The sequence below is a fragment of the Numenius arquata genome, chromosome 16 (assembly GCF_964106895.1).
Source record: "Numenius arquata chromosome 16, bNumArq3.hap1.1, whole genome shotgun sequence".
NCBI lineage: Eukaryota > Metazoa > Chordata > Aves > Charadriiformes > Scolopacidae > Numenius > Numenius arquata.
In genome coordinates, this window is record NC_133591.1 from 10,127,421 (window position 1) to 10,148,941 (window position 21,521).

General features: G+C 45.2%; 1 protein-coding gene across 1 annotated transcript in view; it reads left to right on the forward strand.

The window, feature by feature from the left end:
* FBRSL1 (fibrosin like 1) overlaps positions 1–13,904 on the forward strand; it is a 541,510-nt gene extending 527,606 nt beyond the window's left edge. The window contains exons 14-21 of the mRNA XM_074159755.1: positions 614–685; positions 1,264–1,302; positions 2,183–2,254; positions 3,554–3,686; positions 7,696–7,773; positions 9,529–9,612; positions 10,630–10,870; positions 12,637–13,904. Of these exons, the coding sequence (XP_074015856.1) occupies positions 614–685; positions 1,264–1,302; positions 2,183–2,254; positions 3,554–3,686; positions 7,696–7,773; positions 9,529–9,612; positions 10,630–10,870; positions 12,637–13,870 (1,953 nt within the window). The 3' untranslated portion in view covers positions 13,871–13,904. The remainder of the gene's footprint in view (positions 1–613; positions 686–1,263; positions 1,303–2,182; positions 2,255–3,553; positions 3,687–7,695; positions 7,774–9,528; positions 9,613–10,629; positions 10,871–12,636) is intronic.
* Positions 13,905–21,521: the final 7,617 nt, after the last annotated feature.

Below are 21,521 nucleotides of genomic sequence, written 5' to 3' on the forward strand. Positions count from 1 at the left end.
GTGTTTAATTCTTGCTGGAAAATGATGGGATAAACAATGCAAAGCTATAAAAGACCCACAAGCACCTTCTAAGGTTTCTCAGTTTGCCTTGTCCATGCAAATAGATGGGCTGTCACCCTTTTAGCCATTGTGTTACCGAGCCCCAGTCGGAGAGGGGCCATGGTCCAATAGGTGCAGTATGGGACCAGGATGCTTGAGTTGTTCTGTTCCTGACCACAATACTGGTTGCTGCCTGAAACATGGAGGGAGTCAGTCCACCGCTCTCATTCCCTCTCCTACTGCCTGCCTGTTTTGTCTGAAGAATAAGCTTGGGGAGCAGGGACTGTCTCTTCCCATCCACTTGCAAACTGCGTAGCACGATTGGGTTGTGATTTCAGTGGGGCTTAGGGGTGCTGCTGTAGTACTGTTACTGCCGCTAAATAATGATAGATGACATAGTGGTTAAATGCTGTTGGCTGTCAGTAAGAGATAACATTTAGCACTAATGCAGCAATATGCGTGTTCAAAGCACAGTACAAACATGGACTAATTAATGCCGTTAACATCAGATAGAGATGTTAAATGTACCACTGGTATGATACAGTATTGTTCACGCTCTATTCTTGTCTTTCAGACTTCAAACCCTATTGATGTAGCAGGTAGACCAGGCACAGTCCACCATACGCTGCTGCAGAAGACTCCCGGGGTAGGCAACAATATATAACCTTCCTTTCAGCTTATCTGGGTCTACAGTAAACACAGTGATTGCTCGTAAAAAAAAAAAAAAAAGAGCAGCTGGTGAGCAAATTTGCCTTCCTAGACCCAGAACATGCAGTCAGGACAGAAGTTTCTTTTTCTGGTGAGACAACAGCAGCCTCCACCCATGGTGAATACAAAGGGATGTTGTATTGACTTCTTTAAACAAAGTCAGAGGGAAATGGGGCAGGAAACCCCTTCAAGGTCTTTCCCCTAAGCATTGCTTGGAGAGTAATTTTATGTGCTCCATTTCAGAACGATTATAAAGTTTGGAAAAGCACTGGCACTGTTCAGTTGCTGGCGTGAAGCTGCCTTGTTTATCATAAAATTCTGCTGAATTTAGTGCAAGGAATGAAAGAGAAGTTTTAAGCCTCTTTTAAGCCTTTTAGGTTTCCCGTGTCACAGGGGACTTCTCTGGAGCATGGCTTTCTAAATGCTTTTATTTGTTCAGAGGAAGGAAGTTCCCCACCTCTCTGTATATAGGCTAATTTAGAAAGACTGATTGTGTTATTTCTGCTTTTTCCATAGGTGTCCGACCCTTATAGGCCTCCAGTAAGAGTAAGTAAGGTTTGTGGGGGATTTTATATTCATATATATATATATGTGCACACATTTCAAATACTATGCATGTGTTTCTGAAATTTAACATGTCCAGTAGAAAATTTCATGCTCGTCCTTTATTTAAAGCAAAATATCTTAGTTAGCTCTTAGCTGCTTCTGATTAATAATGTTTAGGTTGAATCTCAACCTTCTTTTGCATCCATTTATGTGCCTTAATAGTTCACAGTGTGAAATAAGGGTCACAGAAATAAATGACTGTGAGCATGGACAGACATTCACCAGTGATCAGATTTGTGCTGGCTTAGGTCGATGTGTTTTATTTGTGCTTCCGATGTTCCACAAAAACACCCTACAGTGAGTACTGCAGCTCAGCTGAAAACCAGTGACTCGTTTAGCTGTGGCACTGCTCATCCCTGGTGATTGTTTGTCCGTACCCTTTTGCTCCCCAAATGCAAGCTGCCATAATAACCACGCATGACTTAACCTGCAGTGCGGCAGGGATGAATGAACAGGGCTTTTTTCAGAAACAGAACTGTTAACTGTTAGTTGCTTTCTCTTCAGCACGGCATACCGTTCTTTGCTGCCATTTACTTGGGTTTATGAAGGAGGGAGAGAAAAAGTAGGAGAGAACAAGGCAGGGATCTCAAGTCTCCATGAGATGAGGAAGACATCCCACATCCCACATTCTTCCTGTTTGATTCCTTCTTAATTTAAACATCATCTGCTGCAGTAGAGAAGAAAATGTTGATCACCTATTGTGCCGTTTTAGTAATCAGCCTTTCTCATTGCTTAGCTGCCTACTTGACAGTAAGGGAAATGAAACGTTCTATCTGATGTAGATTGCTAACGTATAAATTAATCTAAATTCTTGTGCTTTCCATTGCAGAAACCCGGGAAGTGGTGTGCGGTTCATGTACAGATCGCCTGGCAGATCTACCATCACCAGCAAAAGATAAAGGTAATTCAAACAGTTTCTGGAACAAAGCCAAGTCTTTTGGCTTACAGGTTATATTTTAGTGAGTAATGAGCAGGAAGCAGTTACTGTTGGTGATTCTCAAGCTTGCTTGTATTGATTAACTAACACTCAATCCTTTAACATTTATTGTAGCAACCATAAAGTTTATCTGAGGGCAAAGGAGCTGGGTTGAAGGGTAGCAAATGGAGCAGGAGATACTAAGTACACAGCCAGAAAGAGAAGAAGAAAGGGAGGGGGAAGGTAATTTTGCCCCAAATCCATCTTTTCTACAAAGTATACATGTTTAATGCCATTTCCCTTCTGTACTAGTAGCTCTTGTGGAATATGCAGTATTATCCCATTCATAATGAAATGACCGATACAGTGCAGAACATGTGACAAAACATAGAGCAGGCGAGTAGGTTGATTGTTACTGTGTGTTAGGGGTTGTTGGGCTTTCTGCACTGCCGTGATGATGGGCAGAGGGACGGGGTTTAAAGCTCAAGAGGTAACAAGATGTAGGTACGCTGGGGTGCTGCTACAGGCTTGAAGTTCCCAGTGGCAGGCAGAATAGCTGATAATGAGACTGCTGTAGCATTTATTTTTTCATAGCTCCTGCTGCAGTTTTTTGTCCTGTTAATGAAGACTATTCAGTGCTTAAGTAGGTGCACTACAATTAGTCCCTCTACAAGGATGTGTGTCCATTTTTTTTAATAAGCAAATATATAATCTTTAAGCTATTGAGAGACTTACATGACTTAGGTGCTCACTTCTACAGGGGAAGGATGGAAATAGCCTCTGGAGCAGCCTCATAGCTCCTTTATCCTTCGCCCCTTGTCTGCATGCTGAGCTGTACTAACTGCAGGAAGGGCATAGTCTAGGAACATCTCTCTCTTTCCAAACTGGAGAAGCAAAACAGACAAGTCCGTCACCCAGCTCCTCTGACTTCTGTCGGCAGCTTTCCGCCTGCAGAATATTTTTTGTCAGGCTGAGAGCACTGACTGATCCTGGGGTGCAGCGCGCTCGGTGTATCGTGTTGCATGCTCCATTGTGTGTGCTGAGGGGCTGAGAACTCACTTCAGACCTTATTCATGTGGATGAGGCAGGCAGCTGAGAGGCTGCAGAGCGAAATGGCCTTACAGATGCTGTCAGAGCGTGACTGTGGTACGTGACCAGAGATGCTGCTGTCACTCTCGCTAACTCTCCCTGGCAGGGCTAAGCAGGAGTGAGCTTGAACTCCCTCTCTTTTTCTCCCATAAAAAAGGAAGTGTATAATGAGATTGTTTTTATATCATTTGACAGCAAATGCAGCTGGATCCCCACAAGCTTGACATAGGTGGTAAACTTGACCTGTTCAGCAGACCTCCCGCCCCTGGAGTGTTTCCAGGCTTCCATTATCCACAGGATCTTGCCAGGCCTCTGTTTTCTACCACAGGTAAGGGAAGATCATCATTTGTTGCAAAAAAAAAAAAAAAACCAAACAGTCAGTATATGTAATGTGTGTCTCTACAGCTACCTGTGCCTCAAAAAGCAAAGCAGGCAAGATGGTTCACAGGGGTGCGGAGGCACTGGCCGCTCTTGTGACCTGGGTTCTGTCACTGCCTCCAGTGCGGGGTCCTCTGCACATCACCGACCTGCAGCACTGGCTCTTACATTCATGTCTGTGCGGCTGGTTCAAATGTGTCCTGATTTGCAGGCTACAGAGTGATTTTAAAAAGCAATCTTGACAAAACGCTTGGAAGTGTTTCTTTTGCACAGGATTGGAAGTGGCCCTGATCTCTTTCTTGCTTTTATATTTGCCATGTTCTTCTCAGCTCCTCCACTCACCAAGTTTCTGTTTGCTTTCTGAAAACAAGGTTTTTTTGTAAAAGGAGGACTTCAATAACATCATTGAAAATACCACAGAAGGTGTATTTGTGAAGTGTTTGTTTTTTAAATGTAAAATCCCCCTATGTGTTATGAATTCCAGCAATCTCTAAGGCTTAAAATGGCATCTTGAATTAAAAAAAAAATAATTAATACAGTTTACATTAATCAATTCCTTTCTGATCTGTTGGAGAAGTAATTACAATTAATGCAATTACCAAAGGGCAGTAAGCTTTACTGCACTGTTCTTCATGGCTCTGATCACAGGACACTGCAACTCCGACATTCTGGTTTTGGAGGTCACTGTGCTATTCTTGTTGATTTATATCTACCAAATGTTGGGGGTTTTCTCTTCCCAGGCCTTAACTTCCCCCCTAGACTTTCTGTCTGTGTTTAAAATGCCAGCGTCTGCCTTCTGTATGTTATTAATTGGAAACTAATGTAATTTTCTTTCCAAACTTCACTCTGGTTTTATGATGCAATATTGCCCTCTCATTCTAACTCAATGCAGACATGGTCATATTCAGCCCTGGCTTAACCCTGGCCTATTGAAATGAATGAGATTAGAAGTGTTACAAATTTTGTCCCAAATGTGACAGAAAAGCAACAGTTAAGAATCAAGCTGAAACCTCCGTGAGAACTGAGTTTCAAATGCAGATGTCGGATAGACTTCAAGAACTCCACCAGTGGTTCAGTTTGTCTTTCTGCCCTTATCTGTGGATGGAAATTCTTAACCATCAAATGCATGTTTCCACCACATCTAATCAGTGCTGATACTAGCTGTACATTGTAGGATGTTGCCCTGTATTTTGGTCTCTGTAAAGCTACTTTCATAGTACGGGGCCAAGATATTTATTGCATCTGCTTAGGATACATAAGCACAGCTGATGTACAAACGTCTGACTGTTTTCCTGTGGCAGCTGTTTCCTTATCACTGTCTTCAGTCTGTCCTGTGTTGTCATTACAAGAATCTTGTAAGGCTATGATTGGGCAGGGTTTACCCTAATGGGCAGAAAAGCAGCAGTCCAGTTGGTACCTTGAGCTTTTTCTCTTGAAGATGGCTTGCTTCTCCATTCATAAAAGGAAGAAGGGAAGTAGTATGGAATAGATACATTAAAGAAGGCAAATTAATAGAAAACTTTCACTAGAGATAAGCAAGCCTACAGCATCTTGTCCGTGAGTATATTAATCACAAGAACCATCACACGGTAAATCTAGGTAAAGAGTGCTATCAAAGTGAACAAACATTGCAGCAGTAATATATAGATGAATAAATCTTTTACTCTGCAATATCCGAGGCATTCTTTTCACCCTATCGAACAAGCGTGCAGTTGATGTGAATCATTGGTTCTGCTGCATTGCCTAGTTACTGCGGGAGACATAAGTTATCTTAGGGCCACCTGTCTTCACGACGGATGTTCGGCTGCCTGGCAGACGCTATATTTAATAACTACCTGACAGCCTGCAATGCCGCTCCTGGCTTTCTCTGGAGGATTTTTTATTATCAGCCCATGTAGTTGAGTTTGTAAGCCGTCTCCTTGGAAGAAATCTCCCATCCATTATACACCTTCTGAAATCTTAAAGGATTAGAAAGATGACAGTCTCCATCCGTCTTGAAGCATTGGAGCAGTCAGAATGTTTATAGATAACTCCAGGTCTCGTTGCCGTGGTCTCTCTTAAGTTTCCTCAACTCATTTTCTGGCTGCTTAGGTTTGTGGTGAGGGACACACAGCGCTGTCTCCCTCCCCAGTTTTATAGTCTGCTCGTGTTCTGGACACATGGGTGTGTTTTACAACAACTGTCTGTTGTTGGGCTCTGTCACCAAGGAAGACCAGGTCAGGGACTGACCAGCATCTCTCTAAAACGCTATTTGGGCTGTGTTTGGCATGCGGTTTCTCCTGTACATATTAATTTCTTTCCTCCATCTCCCCTCACTTTTGCTGTGACCTTCCATAGAGTTATCAGCACTGATATATGGTGGAAACATGCATTTGATGGGGCTTGGAGACGACAGGCAGGAATGCACCAGAGCAGGTCTGCCACTGGTGGGAATCATTCATATGGGCCACAGATGAGACAGAATTCTTTGTGGTAAAGGTGACAGGAGAGCTGGAGTGCCTGATGGGAAGAGAAGGGTTGTAATCCTCTTTTCTGTAATAGAAAGTTACCACTTGAGAAAGCAATGACTGGGTAAGTGAGCTGTCAGTGGAGAGCACGTGTTCATGCCCAGTATGGCTGCTGAGGTTTGCTAGAGTTGACCTGTTATTCTTCTCAGTATTAAGGGAAGTTAACTTTGTACCAACAAAATATACAAGACGAGCACTGAAAAGCTTTATTTAGGTGTTGGTCTATATTGTGCACATGACTTAACGTGTCCTCGGGAAAGTGCTGCTTCTGTCATTGTGTGGAATTACTAGTTTCTAACAAAATGAGACAGTTAAGGCACAGGTACGGCAGGCCTTGCTTTCTGCAAGGGACGTGGAAATTGTGTTTGCATCCAGGCAGCATCTGAAAGTTATGACAGTTGCTAATTCTGCTTTATCTGCAGCAGTGGAAGTACTGGCAGGGAGGAGGCACTGAAAGGACATTCACAGTCTAAGCAGTTGGAGAGGGCTGCTCTTGTCAGTGTAATACTGGAGCCATTTTGTCACACACATCTGAAACATAAATATTCAAAAGTGATTTCAGGTGCATCCTGAAAATCATCTGTACTTATCTTAGGGGGCGAAAGCCAGGCCCATAAGATTGCCCAAACATGCAGGATACATAGGAGTTAATGTTCTTCCAAAACCCATGTATCCCAGTGGCAGGTGACCCCAGTGCTTTTCACGCTGCGATTGGAAGCGCGTTCAGGTTCACACGCGTCTACCTGTGAAGGAGGCAAATCTCTCATTTTCTGCTCTGAAAGGAGAACAGAATTTTCTGCATGAGCCTGGTCCACCTTGAAATACAGGGCAGACCAGCTTGTTTCAGCCCGTTCTTGCCCCTTGCCTCAACCTAGTGTAATCCAGCACACTGAGCAGTGGTGTTCCTTTCCCAGGAGGTAGCCTGGCACCGTGGCAATGAGCAGTGTCTAGGAAAAGGGGAAAAAATACCGCAAGGGGAGCCAGTGGATGGAGAAACAGATGTGAGAGCATAGATGGAGCTCTCATGGGAGAGGCATAATTGACGTTCCCTTCGTGCCTGTCATTAACTGATGTTTCATACAGACTCTAATCAGTCACTTCCAAGCACCTTCTGTCTGGGCCCATAACCTAGGCTGACCCTTTTTAATGTAAATACAGAGTAATGACTGAAAATGGCAGACAAAGAGATTCGCTTCCTCATTACTACAGGTGAGCAGCAACGCTGAGTGCAAGGTCTCCTCCTGCCTCCTAGTGCCCACAGACCCTTTAAAGGGCACGTGGGGAAATCCTGCCTGTAGCTCGCTGGGCTGGTGTTTGGGGTCTTCCCCTGCCTTTGCTATGTTTAAATCTGGCCTGGACTTTTGCATCTGGTTCTTGGATGTGACGGCCAGGACCTCTGTGTATGCAAGCAGTCACTTGCCATTGAACTAAAAAGGGACCTTGTTCTCACAGGTGCGACGCATCCAGCCACCACCCCGTTTGGTCCATCACCTCACCACAGCAGTTTCCTGCCTACTAACCACTTGGCAGGTAAGTGTAAGTAAACCCTGCCTTCGCCTTTATACCTCTGACCCATTCCTGGCTCTCCGGTGTGGTCCTGCCTTGAGGCACTGTAGCACAGGGGGAGGGAGAGGCTTAGACTGTCTGAGGAACCAGAAGCTGGCCAGCTTCCCACCCATGCCGGCATCCCAGCACATCCCCTCTGCTCTCCTCCAAAGGAGACAGGCAGGATTAGCAGACCCTCTCCTGCGAGAGAAGAGGGCACTGCAGAGCAGGCAAGTCTGTCACTGCTGGGATGCTGCACAGGAGCTGAAATGTGACCTGTAGAGCCCTTCTGTGCTGCTGAATGTGCCCAAGGAAATGGGGGAAATTTACGCAAAGGTACCTCAAACAAGTCACAGTTTAAAATGGGTTCCTCCCGTACCATTTCCCACCTATGAAAGTTCTTGGCTAGGTTCTTTACTAAAGTTCAGCAAACAGTTCCTGGCAGATAGTGTTCTGCACGTTTTGCCAGCCTTTGAATTTCCTAATTGGCAGTAAGTAGAGCCTGATTTTCTCAAATTTCCTCATTTTAGAAGCTCACAAGCAGCTCATTGCCAATTAAAGTTCAAGCTCTGTTGATTAATGTTTTAGTAACACTCATCCAATCAGTAAATGTGGCATGCCACATGACCTAGTAGACTTTTTTTTTGTTACAAATACAGATTCCTGAACATTCTGTCAGAATTAACTGTATCTCTACAGTCACGCAACTACTTAATATCAAAGGGGAAGGGCAAGAACAGCTATTTAAAAATAAGTAAATAAGCAAATAGCTGTTTGCTTAAAGAGCCAAGCTATTTGCCTTGATACTTTAAAGATAAGGATATCCGTGAGGAAGTGGAGAGCAACACACCTCCTGTAACATGGCAAGTTAAAGATTTCAAAAGGACAGTCAAAAAGCCAGTGGGCAGAAGGAGGAGTTGTTTGGAGATGGTCAGTAGGAAAGAAAACAGCTACACTGGTACTATTTAATCCATAGGCTTCTCTGGAGTGCAGTCGGGCTATATCCACTCACAGAGGAACCTTTTCTGATGATGGGTGCCTTTAGGGGGAAAAAAAAAAGGCAGGACATTTATAAAGACAAGTGTCAGTAATGAAACAGCCAGATATTTGACTAGGAAAGGCAAGATTCATCTTTTGCCTCAAAGGATACAAAACTCCCATCCTTTTGTCATCGTAGCTCCTAATACTACACTATCATTTCCGCCACCACTGGGATCAAGGAAGCTATTATGGGAGAGGATTTTGGCACAAACAGGCCAAAGTTAGTTGGTATAAGGATGGACGTCCGTAGCCATTAGCTTATGACTGTCTCTAGGCACTATTACAAAGAGGATAGAAAGTTGTGTAGAAATGATGCATCCCCTCAATATGCTGACCCAGGAGCCTGCTGAGGTTCTTTCAAGGCAATTGCAATGCTTCTGCTATTAGTACTGATAAGAAAGGAGAGTTACAGCTCAGCAGCAGCCATGCTAATTTCTGCTATTAGACCTAAATATCTAGCTCCCCTCTGACTGGCATACAAAAGTTTATTACAGCACCTGTTTGCAGAGTGAGCACTGAATCCCTTCTCCATTTTAACATGATGGGAATTTTCTGTGCAAAGAACCTTGCAATGAGAAGGATCAGCTTAAAGTCTGGCCTAATCCTACTTGGATTCAAACCGTTAAGAAGGGGAGGGGTGCGTTTCATTCTCCAACATTCTTGGCTAAATGCCTGCTAAATCCCTGTTTGCCTTTCCAGATCCATTTAGCAGGTCAAGCACCTTCAGCGGCCTTGGGAACTTAGGCAGCAATGCCTTTGGAGGATTAGGCAGTCATGCTCTGAGTAAGTACTGGCTGGGTTACTGCAGACAAACATCCCTTCCAGAAAAGCCACATGCTAATATTTACAGCAGCTGGTGGTAGTTTTTAAAGAAGTTTCATTCCTAACCTCCATTCTCCTATCTGAAAACACTGCACCTAAGATTTCCAGGTCTCTGCGGTGGGAGCTTTTCTGCACGTCACAGACATCACTAGCTGGGCTCTGTGTCTCCTCGCTGCTGAGGGTTGGTACCTTGTGTGCCCCTGGAGGTGCTAGAGCTGCCAGACCCCACGGAGCTCTGGGACCCTATGGGCATCTAAAGTAACACCCTTCAATGGTGAAGATGCATGGTGGAACAGCTGTTGAGACTTCTCCAAATTCAGCACGTAGACTTCCTCTGTAACCATTGTCTGAAGTTTAAATTACCTGTATAAAATTATTTTACTTCAAAAACATGTTACCTGTAGGCAAGACATGCTTGAGAGCCACACGAGAGCATGCTTTTGCATCTCATGGTGCAACAGGAATCAGCTGAAGATTGATGGAGGAAAATCAAGTGACTGTTCTGAAAAGCCTACAGCCAAGCTCTGTTTTTATACAAACACATACATACCACCAAATAGTCTGGTTTCTTTAACAAAAAAGCCCTTGAATCCTCAGCTGCAGGCAGCTGATTGCTTGTAACTACCCCCAAATTAAAGTTTCTGCCAGTGAGAGGAGCTGAGGAAAAACATTACTTTTGTGCTGGAACCGTTGCTGGGGTGGGGGGAGAAGAGGAGCTGGGCATTTTCTGTCATCGCTGAGTTATTCAGACGTTTAGTTAAAGCTTCTTCCACCAATAGCCTTAAAAGAGCTGGTGGATCTTACACCCAGTGTTGGAAGTATCTGTGTCCACCCACGAGTAGCTCCCCCTCACCTTTAGCTCCACATCAAAAAGTCTTGAAAGGACAGTTCTGGTTGCGATTAGCATTGTGAAAAATGTATGTGTAGTTATTTGGTTTGAACTATTTTTAACTCTTCCCCCCCCTGCCATTATTGTAGCTCACAACAACATTTTTACTCACAAAGATGGCCCAAACCTGCAGAATTTCAATAATCCCCACGAGCCATGGAATAGACTCCATCGGACCCCACCGTCCTTCCCAACACCTCCACAGTGGCCCAAGCCCACTGACTCTGAGCGAAGCTCCTCAGTGACAAACCATGACAGAGACAGAGAGCGGGAGCGAGAGCCCGAGAAGAGGGATCTTTCTCTGAGTAAAGAAGACAGAGACAAAGAGAGGTAAGCAGCGGGTGCCTTTGAGCACTTTCTTTTTCCTCTATATTTTTTCTCATTTTTCCAATTGTAAAATAATCTTCAGAGCAAAACATTGCTTGTCTTTGAAGCAGCTGATAGGCCTCTCCCTCAGATAAGCGCAAGTACTAGCAACACAAAAAAAACCTCCTCCTTTGCCTTTTAGGATTTGTCCTCTGTGGAAATATGGTACTCCATCCCCGCTGGTAGGTTAACAAAAAGCACCAGGCTGAGGAAATGAGCATGTCGCTGTGTTTTCAGGGTATACTCGGCTGTTTTCAATGCGACTGCTTTAGGATTGCTGTATACTCTGAAATCATGAAGGTAGCATTGTGATGGGTCCTTTGGAGACAGTCTTATTTCTCATTAATGTACAGATATGCTGATGAATTCAAATGTTAGCTGGACATTAACGAGATAAAAATGCAAATGCTTGTATCTGGAGCAGTGTGCATGAATCCATTAGCAAAACTGATTTTTAAAAATTGCATTGTAGACAAACCCTTATTAACAATGACAGGACTGTATCACCTGGGCTATAGATACTTCATTAGCTTCCAGTTATATGATTTTGAAGCTGTAAAGCCCTTTACATTTCAGAGCCCGGTTGTCTCCAACAGGCTGCTACTTTGTAGGCAATAACAGCCTGCAAGTCTTAGATGTATGTGTTAGACTCGTGATAGGGTTTCATAGTTTGCCTGGAGTGCTTTTAACAAGATCTTCAGGCAGTGCCTGTGAACAAGATTAAGTGGAAGCAATAGGCTGAAAATCATCTTGCTTTAAATGTTAAATTTTCTGACACCCTTGCATGGGTAGTCATTCAGCTAAGAAGCTCCCTTCTTGGCTTTAGTGTAATTCATTTGCAAACCAAGGTTACTTTACTCTCAAGAGCGTTCACACGGGGGTTAACATCTCTATTACACTTCTCTTAATTCAGCTTAAGCTGTCCCCGCACCCCTGTTTGGACATGGTTTTGATAACCTACATCCTTGACCAGCGATCAGGACTACCGCAGAGGAAGAAATCTGGGTTAGCAAATGTAATCATAAGGGATAAATACTTACAGAACTCCCCGAAACACCTCCAGCTTTCACCACTCGGGCCTTACAGCTCTCAAAACCAAACCCAGCATAAAACTTAGTCATCAGTGAGCCTCTCAGCTGCAGAATACAGTTCTCTCAATCACACTGTCACACTTTGCATTTAAAGTGTCTCTCATTCAGAGCAAAGTGCTTTTAAAAGGTGAGTTTTATTTATTCCCCTCTTAAAGAGGTGGGAGTAACTGCCACTAATTGGCTTGCTCAAAAATAGAGGTGCAGTTAGAAATGTAAACCCTCATACCTCTCTTTGTAAACCATGGACATTGCCATCAAACCCCTTGTTCCTCATAGCAGGTCCTCTTGAAACAGAGGTCGATTACTCAGTTTCATGGCCTGTTCCAGGATTTTTTCCTTAAGCACCTACGTTACCTGCCAAATCTGCCAACAACAATAGCTCTCCTGCAGCTCCATAGGAAAATAAGCCTCATGTTATGGCTGCTTCCAGTCAACGGTTTTTGTCCCTGTAGCGTTTAAAGGCAGGTAGTGCATATCTCTTGGTGTAGCATCACAGCTACAGCTGGTGCTAGCAGAGCTCTTCAGATTGCTTTCTGAGCTATCTCGAATTGCACAACTAGACACAGCACTGTGCATGTCCAATGTCACATGTATGTGTGCTCACACAAAACCAAGGATGTGTGTTCTGTCTTCTTACAGAGACCTCATGGATAAAAACAGACATTCAAACAGATCCTCGCCAGCATCGGCTCCAGTGACACATCAGATAAGCAATCTCATCCGCAGCAACAGCCAAACCTCCAGTGATCCCATCAGGCAGGTTAGCCTCGGTGAGAGGGAAAGGTCCAAAGAACCCGAGCGAGAGCACCCTGACCGGCTGAGAGAGCCGCCCATAGCAGAACACAAGATTAAAGAGAGCCGTTCCCCGGTGAAGGAAACTCCAAGCCATGATAAGAGACCCTCTGAGGACAACACAAAGCCAGTAATCCAGTCTGTATCCCCATACAGCAAACCTGCACTAAGTGAGAGCTTGAAGCTTACCAATTTAATGAGCAAGGACATGGAGAGAAAGACAGAGCTTCCCAGCGACCTCCAGAAGATTAAGAATGACATCAAAGTCAAAGAGGAGAGGAAGGAAGACAGTGATGTGCTGGTGGTAGGGTCTGAGCCTTCACAGCACTCCCGATCAGTGGAGCATCCCCCACCACCTACTTTGCATGGATTATCATTGCCTCACTCGATGGCTGCCTCTATGCCCATCTCTATGGGCAGCGTGCACCAGATGAACAACATGAATGTTCTGGACCGCAGCAGAATGATGACCCCACTCATAGGCATGAATCCTTTATCAGGAAGAGAGAGGCTGCCACATCCTGGATTTTCTTGGGACCCAATGAGGGACCCATTGCGAGATGCCTACCGGAGCTTAGACCTGCACCGTCGAATGGACTTCCAGCTCCGGACGGATCCTATCCATAGGTTCCCTACAACCTCTGGATTTTATGACCACGAGCGTTCTTATAGAGACAGGGAGCCACACGACTATAACCATGAGAACCTTCTTGAAGCCCGCCGAGAGCAGGAGCGGTTGCGGCAAGTGGAGGAAAGAGAGCGCTTGCACTTACGGGAAGAACTCGAGCGTGCCAGAATGCACCACTTGCACTCGTCCCCCATCGAAAGTCACCTGGCACACGTGCCATCCTTCATGCCTCATTTAAGCGGGATGCATTACCCCAGACTGAGTCCATCCACTGCCATGCACAACGGGATTTTAAACAGGAACCCACCAACCGCAGCGCTGAGCGCCCCACCGCCGCTGGTCCCAGCGAGCAGCACCAGACCTGCCTCCCCACGCAGGACTACTCCACTCACAAACTCAGAGTCCAGGGACTATTCCCCCTCTAGGAACCCCAAAGAAGTAGAGGCACGATAGTCCCCAACATTGAATTTTAAACTCGCCTGTATATAAAACAACCAACAACAACAACAAAAAACAAACAAACAGAAAAAAAAGAAAAAACAAACAAAAAACAAACCTTTTACAAAATGCACTGCTGTAAACTTTTTTTTTTTTTTAATGTAAAATTTGTAGAAGTTAAGCACATTTCCATAAATAACGGGGTCGGGGATGCAGACTTTCCAACAAGAAGGTTGCTGAGAATGGGAATTTAATATATAGGTATTGATTTTTGTTTTTGTTTTTTGTTTCTGTGCTAAAAAAAAAATGAGTTAAGAATATCAAGTTTGTACATTTTTTCCCAAATGTGAGAAACATTTTTAATGGATTTGTATTTTTTTTAATTTTGTGCTCTTTATTCACTTAAAAAGAAGAAATTTTGCTTTTGTTTTTAGTTAAATTTGCATTTTAAAGGCCTCAGATCCTTAAGAAAAAATACCCAGGGTTTCTTAAAAGTATTATTTATGGAAATACTGTAGTTTTACAGTCCACTGTGAGGTTCCCTTCTGAGGCCAATTGATCACTTACCTTGGTACTTTGGAACCGAAGTTACAGATATATATTAAAATATTAATAATAATAATAATGTACAAAACTGTTTGTTTTTTGCCTTATTATATTATGCAGAAATTTAAGAGGAATTTTTTTTGACTTCTTGTTTTAAACAAAAAAAAACAAAGAAAACAAACTGTAAATATTCTGTTAATATAAATGTACACCAATATTAAATTCTTAACATAGGTAGACTTTATAAAAATGGTTTCTAGAACCACTCTGGTTATTTGTTAACATGGTTACAACTCATACTCTTGTCACAGTCAGAAATTCACACTCAGAAAGCTAAGTACGGCATATATACTTCAACTATGCAAGAACTTGGAGGCAGGTCTTAGTGGATGTTGGGGGGAGGAAGGTTTAAAAAATAAAAAAAAAACAACCCAAAAACAACCAACTCGCAACTCTGGAGACAGAATGGAAATGGCATGTGAACAGGAAGAAGGATGCTTGTGTTTAACAAAAAAAAAAATAAAGAGAGACTGAATTTTTTTGTACAAACACAAGGGACAGTTCGTCAAGGAAAGAGAGAGACACACGCTCCTGGAAGGGAATTTTGGTTTCCTACTTTTCAAGCTGGCAAAAGCAGATGGAACTGGCACAGTACCATGCGGCAGACCCTTTCCTTATTTTTTTTTTCCTTTTTTTTTTCTCTTTTTTTGTGTTGTGGGCAGGATCGCTGGCAAGCAAGGACAATTTTCCGTGGACCCCTTGTGCTAATTGTGCAGTGTTCTTATTGGAATCTGTATACAAGACAAAGTAGAATTTTAGGAGTGCAAAAAAAAAAGTCTAATGGTTGATTAAAAAAAAAAAGAAATTCTGATATATTATCTATAGTACATGAAGACCATAAGCAAATGTTTGTTTCAGTGTGGTTCTGCCTTGAACTGCTTTTTGGCATGATTTATTTTTTATTTCCGATTTTACTTTTCATCCATATGTAAATTTTGCCATGTTTTACTTGCTGTACCATCCCCCCTCCCTTATTTTATTTTTCAGTGTCCATGTTTTATATATCCTGGGCTTTTTCTCTCTAGTTAATTCAGCCATCCGCTACTATTTTCTTGGCTCTGTAACTCTTGTTTCCCCCCCCTCCCCGTCCTCCCCCCTGCACCCCCTGTAATTTTAAACATTCAGTTTCCTTGTAGATCAATGAAGATAAATACAACATTGATTTTGGATGAAAAAGGCAGTTGAGTGTTTGTGTGTCGTAGCCCGTGCTGGTGGCCCGCAGGCTCAGGGCTTATTGACGGGGCTTTGGCCGGGAGGAAGAGGAGGAGGCGGCAGCTGGCAAAGGCTCGGTGCTGGGAGAGGGGTGTTACTTGGTTTGTGACTCTTTCCCGGCAGAAGGACCGTGGCCCATCGGGTGCATCAGAGGCAAGAGCCACGGGGGCCGGGGGCCGGGGCCCGGGCAGGAGAGCAGGGTCCCCGGCTCTGCAGCAGCTCTCCCACCCCTCCACGCCTCCAGCCGTCATCCCACAACTTGTTGCCGGGGAAAGGAGGATGGAAAAGGAAGCACAGCCTCTGTGCAACGGCTGGTTTGAAGGGACGGTGCTGCCGGCATCACTCCGGCAAGGTTATCGCCTCAAGCACTCTTCTCCACGTGCCTTTTCCTTTGCTTCCCTAGCTTTTCCCGTAGGCTGAGAGCAGACATCTGCAGGGGAATGGGAAAGTGCTCCAAGCCCCTTCGCTCTCGGTAACTGATTTAACAGTGGGCGACTGTGCTTTAACAGCATGTTACAGCTTCTGTTTTTAAGTTTGCGTGTGACTAAATTACCGAGCATAAAAAAATAAAATGAAATAAAATAACAGGGTCCTTAATCTGATGAAAGGAGGCTTAAGACAAAATAGGCATTAAAAATCGGCACCTGCTCTCCCAGCTGAAATCGGTGGAACATGTAACACATGGTGGAAGTGAAAAGTGTGTTGGGCTCAGCATAAAGATACTGGTAATGCTGGCTCGGGGGGATTGTCGTTCTCTCCCGGTGCCATTGTCCAACGTGGCATCTCACTCTACACCACCTGTAGCATAGACCTGTGTAAACGAACCTCCCTCACCTCTGCTTCACAGACTCCGTAGCTGCATCTTCCCGATGCGGATAACTGCGAGCGAGGGGGGGTTTAGTGTATGCTGCAAAAAAAGTACAAAAATGGACCGTACCCTTTGGAAGCATTTGGTCCGTGTACAATTTAAAAAGTGAGCATTAAATCAATGCTATGCTCCCCTGGCATTCCTGAAGGATTGCTTATTGCAGTCGCTCCAGTGCCAGAAGAATTCATCACGGCTGATGTTGTGGCAGTCTGAATATTAAAAGAAAATCAGCGGTTTGCCATTTACTGTGTTGGGAGGCATTGCTCTTACGCTTTCAGAGGATGACCCATCAATAATGCTGCAACTACAGCGGGATTCCTGCGGAATTGCGCAGTGCCGAGAATCAGCCTTCTTACAAAATGGTTCATCATGATTAATGGTATTATTACCTAAACAGAGAAACTAATTAATTCAGCCTTATTCCTTTAAGCCACCCCAGCTGAGCCGCCTTCTGCTAAAAAGAACTGGTACAGAAGGACTTCCTGGGTTTTATGCATTTCTACTGCTCTTGAGCTTTCCTTTTCTGCAGTTTTTACCATTTTTATTCTCTTTTCGGCCGTCTCCTACAGACTTCCCTCAGTCACCGACAAAGGGTGGGATTTAGCAAATAAATGACGGTGGGTGGGAGGAAGAGGACGGGAGGTGTGAGGTTCATCACTTGCCTCGGGCAGCCTATTTTTACGAAGGTGCTCAGGAAAGCGTGAGGGGGGAGACCAGCTCTTGCACTTGCGTTACCTTTTGTCCGAAACGTGATGCCACGCTCCACCACAGCTCGGTGGAAGGAGATTTGGTGTACACCCTCTTCAGCTGACACGGGCCAGTCGTGGCCTGGTCAATGAAATAGATAAATAACCAAGAGAGTGGGCGGTGCAGGAAAAAGTCCATCTGTAAAGCAGCAATGAATACTCAGATTACTCGTCAAAAATACTTTTTTAACAACAAGATCTAGTACTTCCCTAAAAAAGCAAGCTTTATTGCCTACAATGAGCATATGGAGAGTCTCCATTCCAGCCTTTATAGATGCCATAAATATTTAGTTATCAGTGAACAAAGGGTCGATGCAGGGAACCCAAGGACTCGGCAGCAGCCTGAGCTGTCACCGTCCCATCTGCAGCGCCAGCACGGCCCGGGTCCAGAGGAGGGGAAGCACAAGATGCCCCATCCTGGAAGTGTTTAAGGCCAGGCTGGACGGGGCTTTGAGCAATCTGGTCTGGTGGGAGGTGTCCCTGCCCATGGAGGGGGGTTGGAACTGGATGATCTTTAAGGTCCCTTCCAACTCTAACCATCCTATGATTCTAAGAAGCCAACTAGACAGAAACGCTATATCCTGAGAGCTTAGACAAGAGCAAGACTCACCGGCTCGGCTGCGGGCAGGCTGGCCAGGCTTCGGCCAGGAGGAGAGCAGAGGTGAACCAGTGCTGCGCAGCTCAGGCTCGAGCCGAGGAGCCCTAAGTGGTGGGGAAAACGGGGGTTATGTTTAATTTGGCTCATACTGAGCAAAAAACCAAAACCTTTCCTTTACCTACTTCAGGAGATTCCTTTTTGCCAAAGTCGTAGAAGAGTAGTCGGGTTGCAGTTTTGGGGGGGATTTTGGTAACGGTCCTGTGACCGACCAAACCGGCATCGCCCGTCACTGCACCCTGGGCTCCCTGCGCTGGGGCTGCGGGGTCCCTCCCCGCACACCCCTGACAGAGCTTCCCCACTGCTGCTTGGTGTCCCTCTGCACAAGCACTTTGCTTTTGGGAAGAGTCTGGGCAAAGACATAAAGAGAAATGAGGCCTTGGCAAACAGATTTAGCATTTTTATTCAAATCCCGGGGAGTGGGTAGCCCAGGGCTCAGCTCGGGAACACGGTGCTCTGGGGAGGGTGCGGCAGGTTGTGGGCATCCGGGGGACCCCACTCATGTCCGCCCACCCACCACCGGCAGGACGGCATCCCCCTGCTGAGGCCACGGCTCCTTCAGACCACCGAGATAGATATTTTGTCAGGAAAATGCATTTCCCAGTAGCACACTGTATTATGTGAAAGGGAACAGAAAGCAGGGAGCAGAGGAGGGCTGCAACAGGCCTAAATTACAGGCTACCATTTCTGATCATAATGAGGAAGAAGAAAAAACAAATGGTGTTTTGAAGTTTAACTTGGAAAATATTTTTTTCAAGGCCTTTGCAGGGGGTGTGTGTGAAGGGAAGGGGTCGTCGCCTCTCGCCCCAGCCCCTGCTGCTGTGGCACAGCTGGAGCCCTCCCCCGCCAGCGGCTGGGACCTCCTTGCAGGTGTCCCCACGGCAATTTCTTTGTCTTCGCACAAAAACCCTTCTGCTCCATTAAGCTTCCCTAATTGCTGCATTTATCATCAGCCATTTTCTGCTTGTTCTCCTCCTCATTCAGTGAGGATGTGTCAAAATAGAGATATACCCAGCCTGGCCCTCCCGTGGAGGATGCTGCTCGCTGGCACCGGCAGCTCCATTGGCCACTCAGCAGAAGGTGCCTCATCACTGTCTTGATGGTGACTTGTGTGTCGCACAGATCACAGCAGCCGGGCCATGCTGGCTGGGTGTCAGGCCCTTTGCACTGAGCCTTGATAAACAGCCGAAAAGAGAAAAACAGAGGGCTTATGTTTTGACTCAAACCCCAACCAGCTTCATCTTCCTCCTCCTGGTAGGAATTCAGGCAGCAAGCTGCAGCTGCCTGCAGCAGGGTGAAGCCCTTCATCGCCTCCCAGAAGCAGTTTGAATCAATCACAGAATCACAGAATAGCCTAGGTTGGAAGGGACCTTTAAGATCGTCGAGTTCAACCATCAACCTGACACTGACAAGCCACCACTAAACCATGTCCCTCAGCACCACGTCTACACATCTTTTAAATACCTCCAGGGATGGCAATTTCACCACTTCTGGGGCAGCCTGTTCCAATGTTTGGTAATCCTTTCAGTGCAGAATTTTTTCCTAATATCCAATCTAAACCTCCCGTGGTGCAATTTGAGGTCATTTCCTCTTGTCCTATCCCCTGTTACTTGGGGGAAGAGACTGACACACACACCCCCGCTACAACCTCCTTGGGGAGTGAAGGGTCTCCAGAGGAGACTGGGGCCCAGCTCACACCAGTCACACACTGTATGTCCTTACCAGGAGCAAGAACACAGCTGCAGCTCAGCCAGTTTCTGCTGCTGGTTTGCAGAAGAGCTGTTGCCGTGTAAGAAGTCATAATTAGCTCTTCTGTGGAGTTTGCTCACCATTTTATCAGGCCACTTTTGTTAATAAGTATTATTATTTCAGGAAAAGGAAAGTGCAGTTAGACACTGAAGGAAGTGACCAGCTTTTCATAAATGCTCCGCTCCCTACCGCAGCCTCTCCTCCTCCCCAGCCAGTGCCCAGCCACACTCCCCGGCGGCAGTGGGATCACTCAAAGGAAATTGCAAAACACGAGAACTCTCTGCAAATCCAAATCCAAAGTGCTGGCCAGTGAGAAATGCAGTGGTGGGGAACCAGTTTGGGGAAGCTTTTAGGTTTCATTATTCAAAAATCTTTCATTTTGAGTGTTTTAATATAGCACTCAAAAAAAATTTGACTCTAAAAACTCTGAGACGAGTGATTTTTGAGAAAAAGGCAGTTTGTTGAAATAAGAAAGGAATGAATGATTTTAACTTGAGAGGGAATAAGCTCAGCTGAGCACCACACCGGAGTCTTGTGCTGGGTAAGAGCAAACCTCAGGGGGTCGGGATCCCTTCCACATTGGCTTAATGGTACCAGGAGAGTGGAGATGCTGGAAATTCCTTTTTTTAAGTTGTACCATAAGGCGAAAATCCTCTTCTGTCCCATGTCCCTCTATGGCTCAGAAAGTCCTTTCATCCAGGTCAATGGCTCTTAAACAGAAATGCAGGAACCACCATCACCTGTAAAATCCTTCCTGGGCCTTGCTGAATTCCTGTCACAGACACAGGGCCAATGCAACGCTTTGGCAAGAGGATGAAAGGATTTAAGAGTGTCTCCTTAATGGCTTGTTGAATAAAAAAGCTGGAAGAAAACTAACCTAAAGCATTTTAGGTTCCCTTCTGGAATCTGTATTATTCTTTGCATTTCACCAATATGAGCTGCAAGCTGAAAACCTCCTGCCTGCTTTTAAGGATGCGTTCGGTCCCTTGTGTGTAGATTCCCACAAAACCCATTAGGATGCAGGCAGCCATACCTTCCCTATCAGCCAACAAAGGACTAGAAGAAAGAGAGACAATAAGTGAGCAAATCTCCTGCCATATCTCAATAACAAATAGCAATACACGCCACCATCAAGGCCACTATGAAGATCAGCTGCCTTTACACCAGTGTGATAATGTCGATGGGTAGTTGGTCACAGGCACTGAGAGCTTCTACTCCTACTGTGGAGCAAACAAAGGAAAAGCGAGGAATTTCATGGGGCATTTTTCAAAACTAAGATGGCTGAGGATTTTTGGTTTGTTAATGGACATCTAAGAAACTACAGTGTGTGAAAAATGTCTGACAAGGGAACCTCATCTGATTGGTGGACTGGACAGGGAGGTGACAGTACCATAAAATATATTGTTATGGCTCCCATTTCAAAAAACACACCTTTACTCTCAGCACGTATGACTGTTAGCCCTGAAAAGGCTAAAAGCCATGCACTGCTGTCATGGGGCTGCATGGGCTCGCCATGTGTTTGCAGCTGAGAAAGCAGGAACTGAAAGCAGTCCAGCTATTCAAGGAATGAATTCAGCCGGTGGAGATGGCTCTGGAGGTCACGCACAGCCCAATTAGCCTTTCCAGGAGCTCGGCATTTTCTGCTGTGTCCTATGGAGTTTCCCTGAACAAACCCTGCCAAATTTAAAGGGTGAGCCTCAGGCAGGACCTGGTCAGACACAGGATTGATACCTCGTCTCTGGCCAACAAGTCGGTCACTGGGCTGCCAGCAGCACATGCCCAGGCCACGGCAGAGCAACAGGAGGAACTAGACCCCCTGCCACCTTGGTC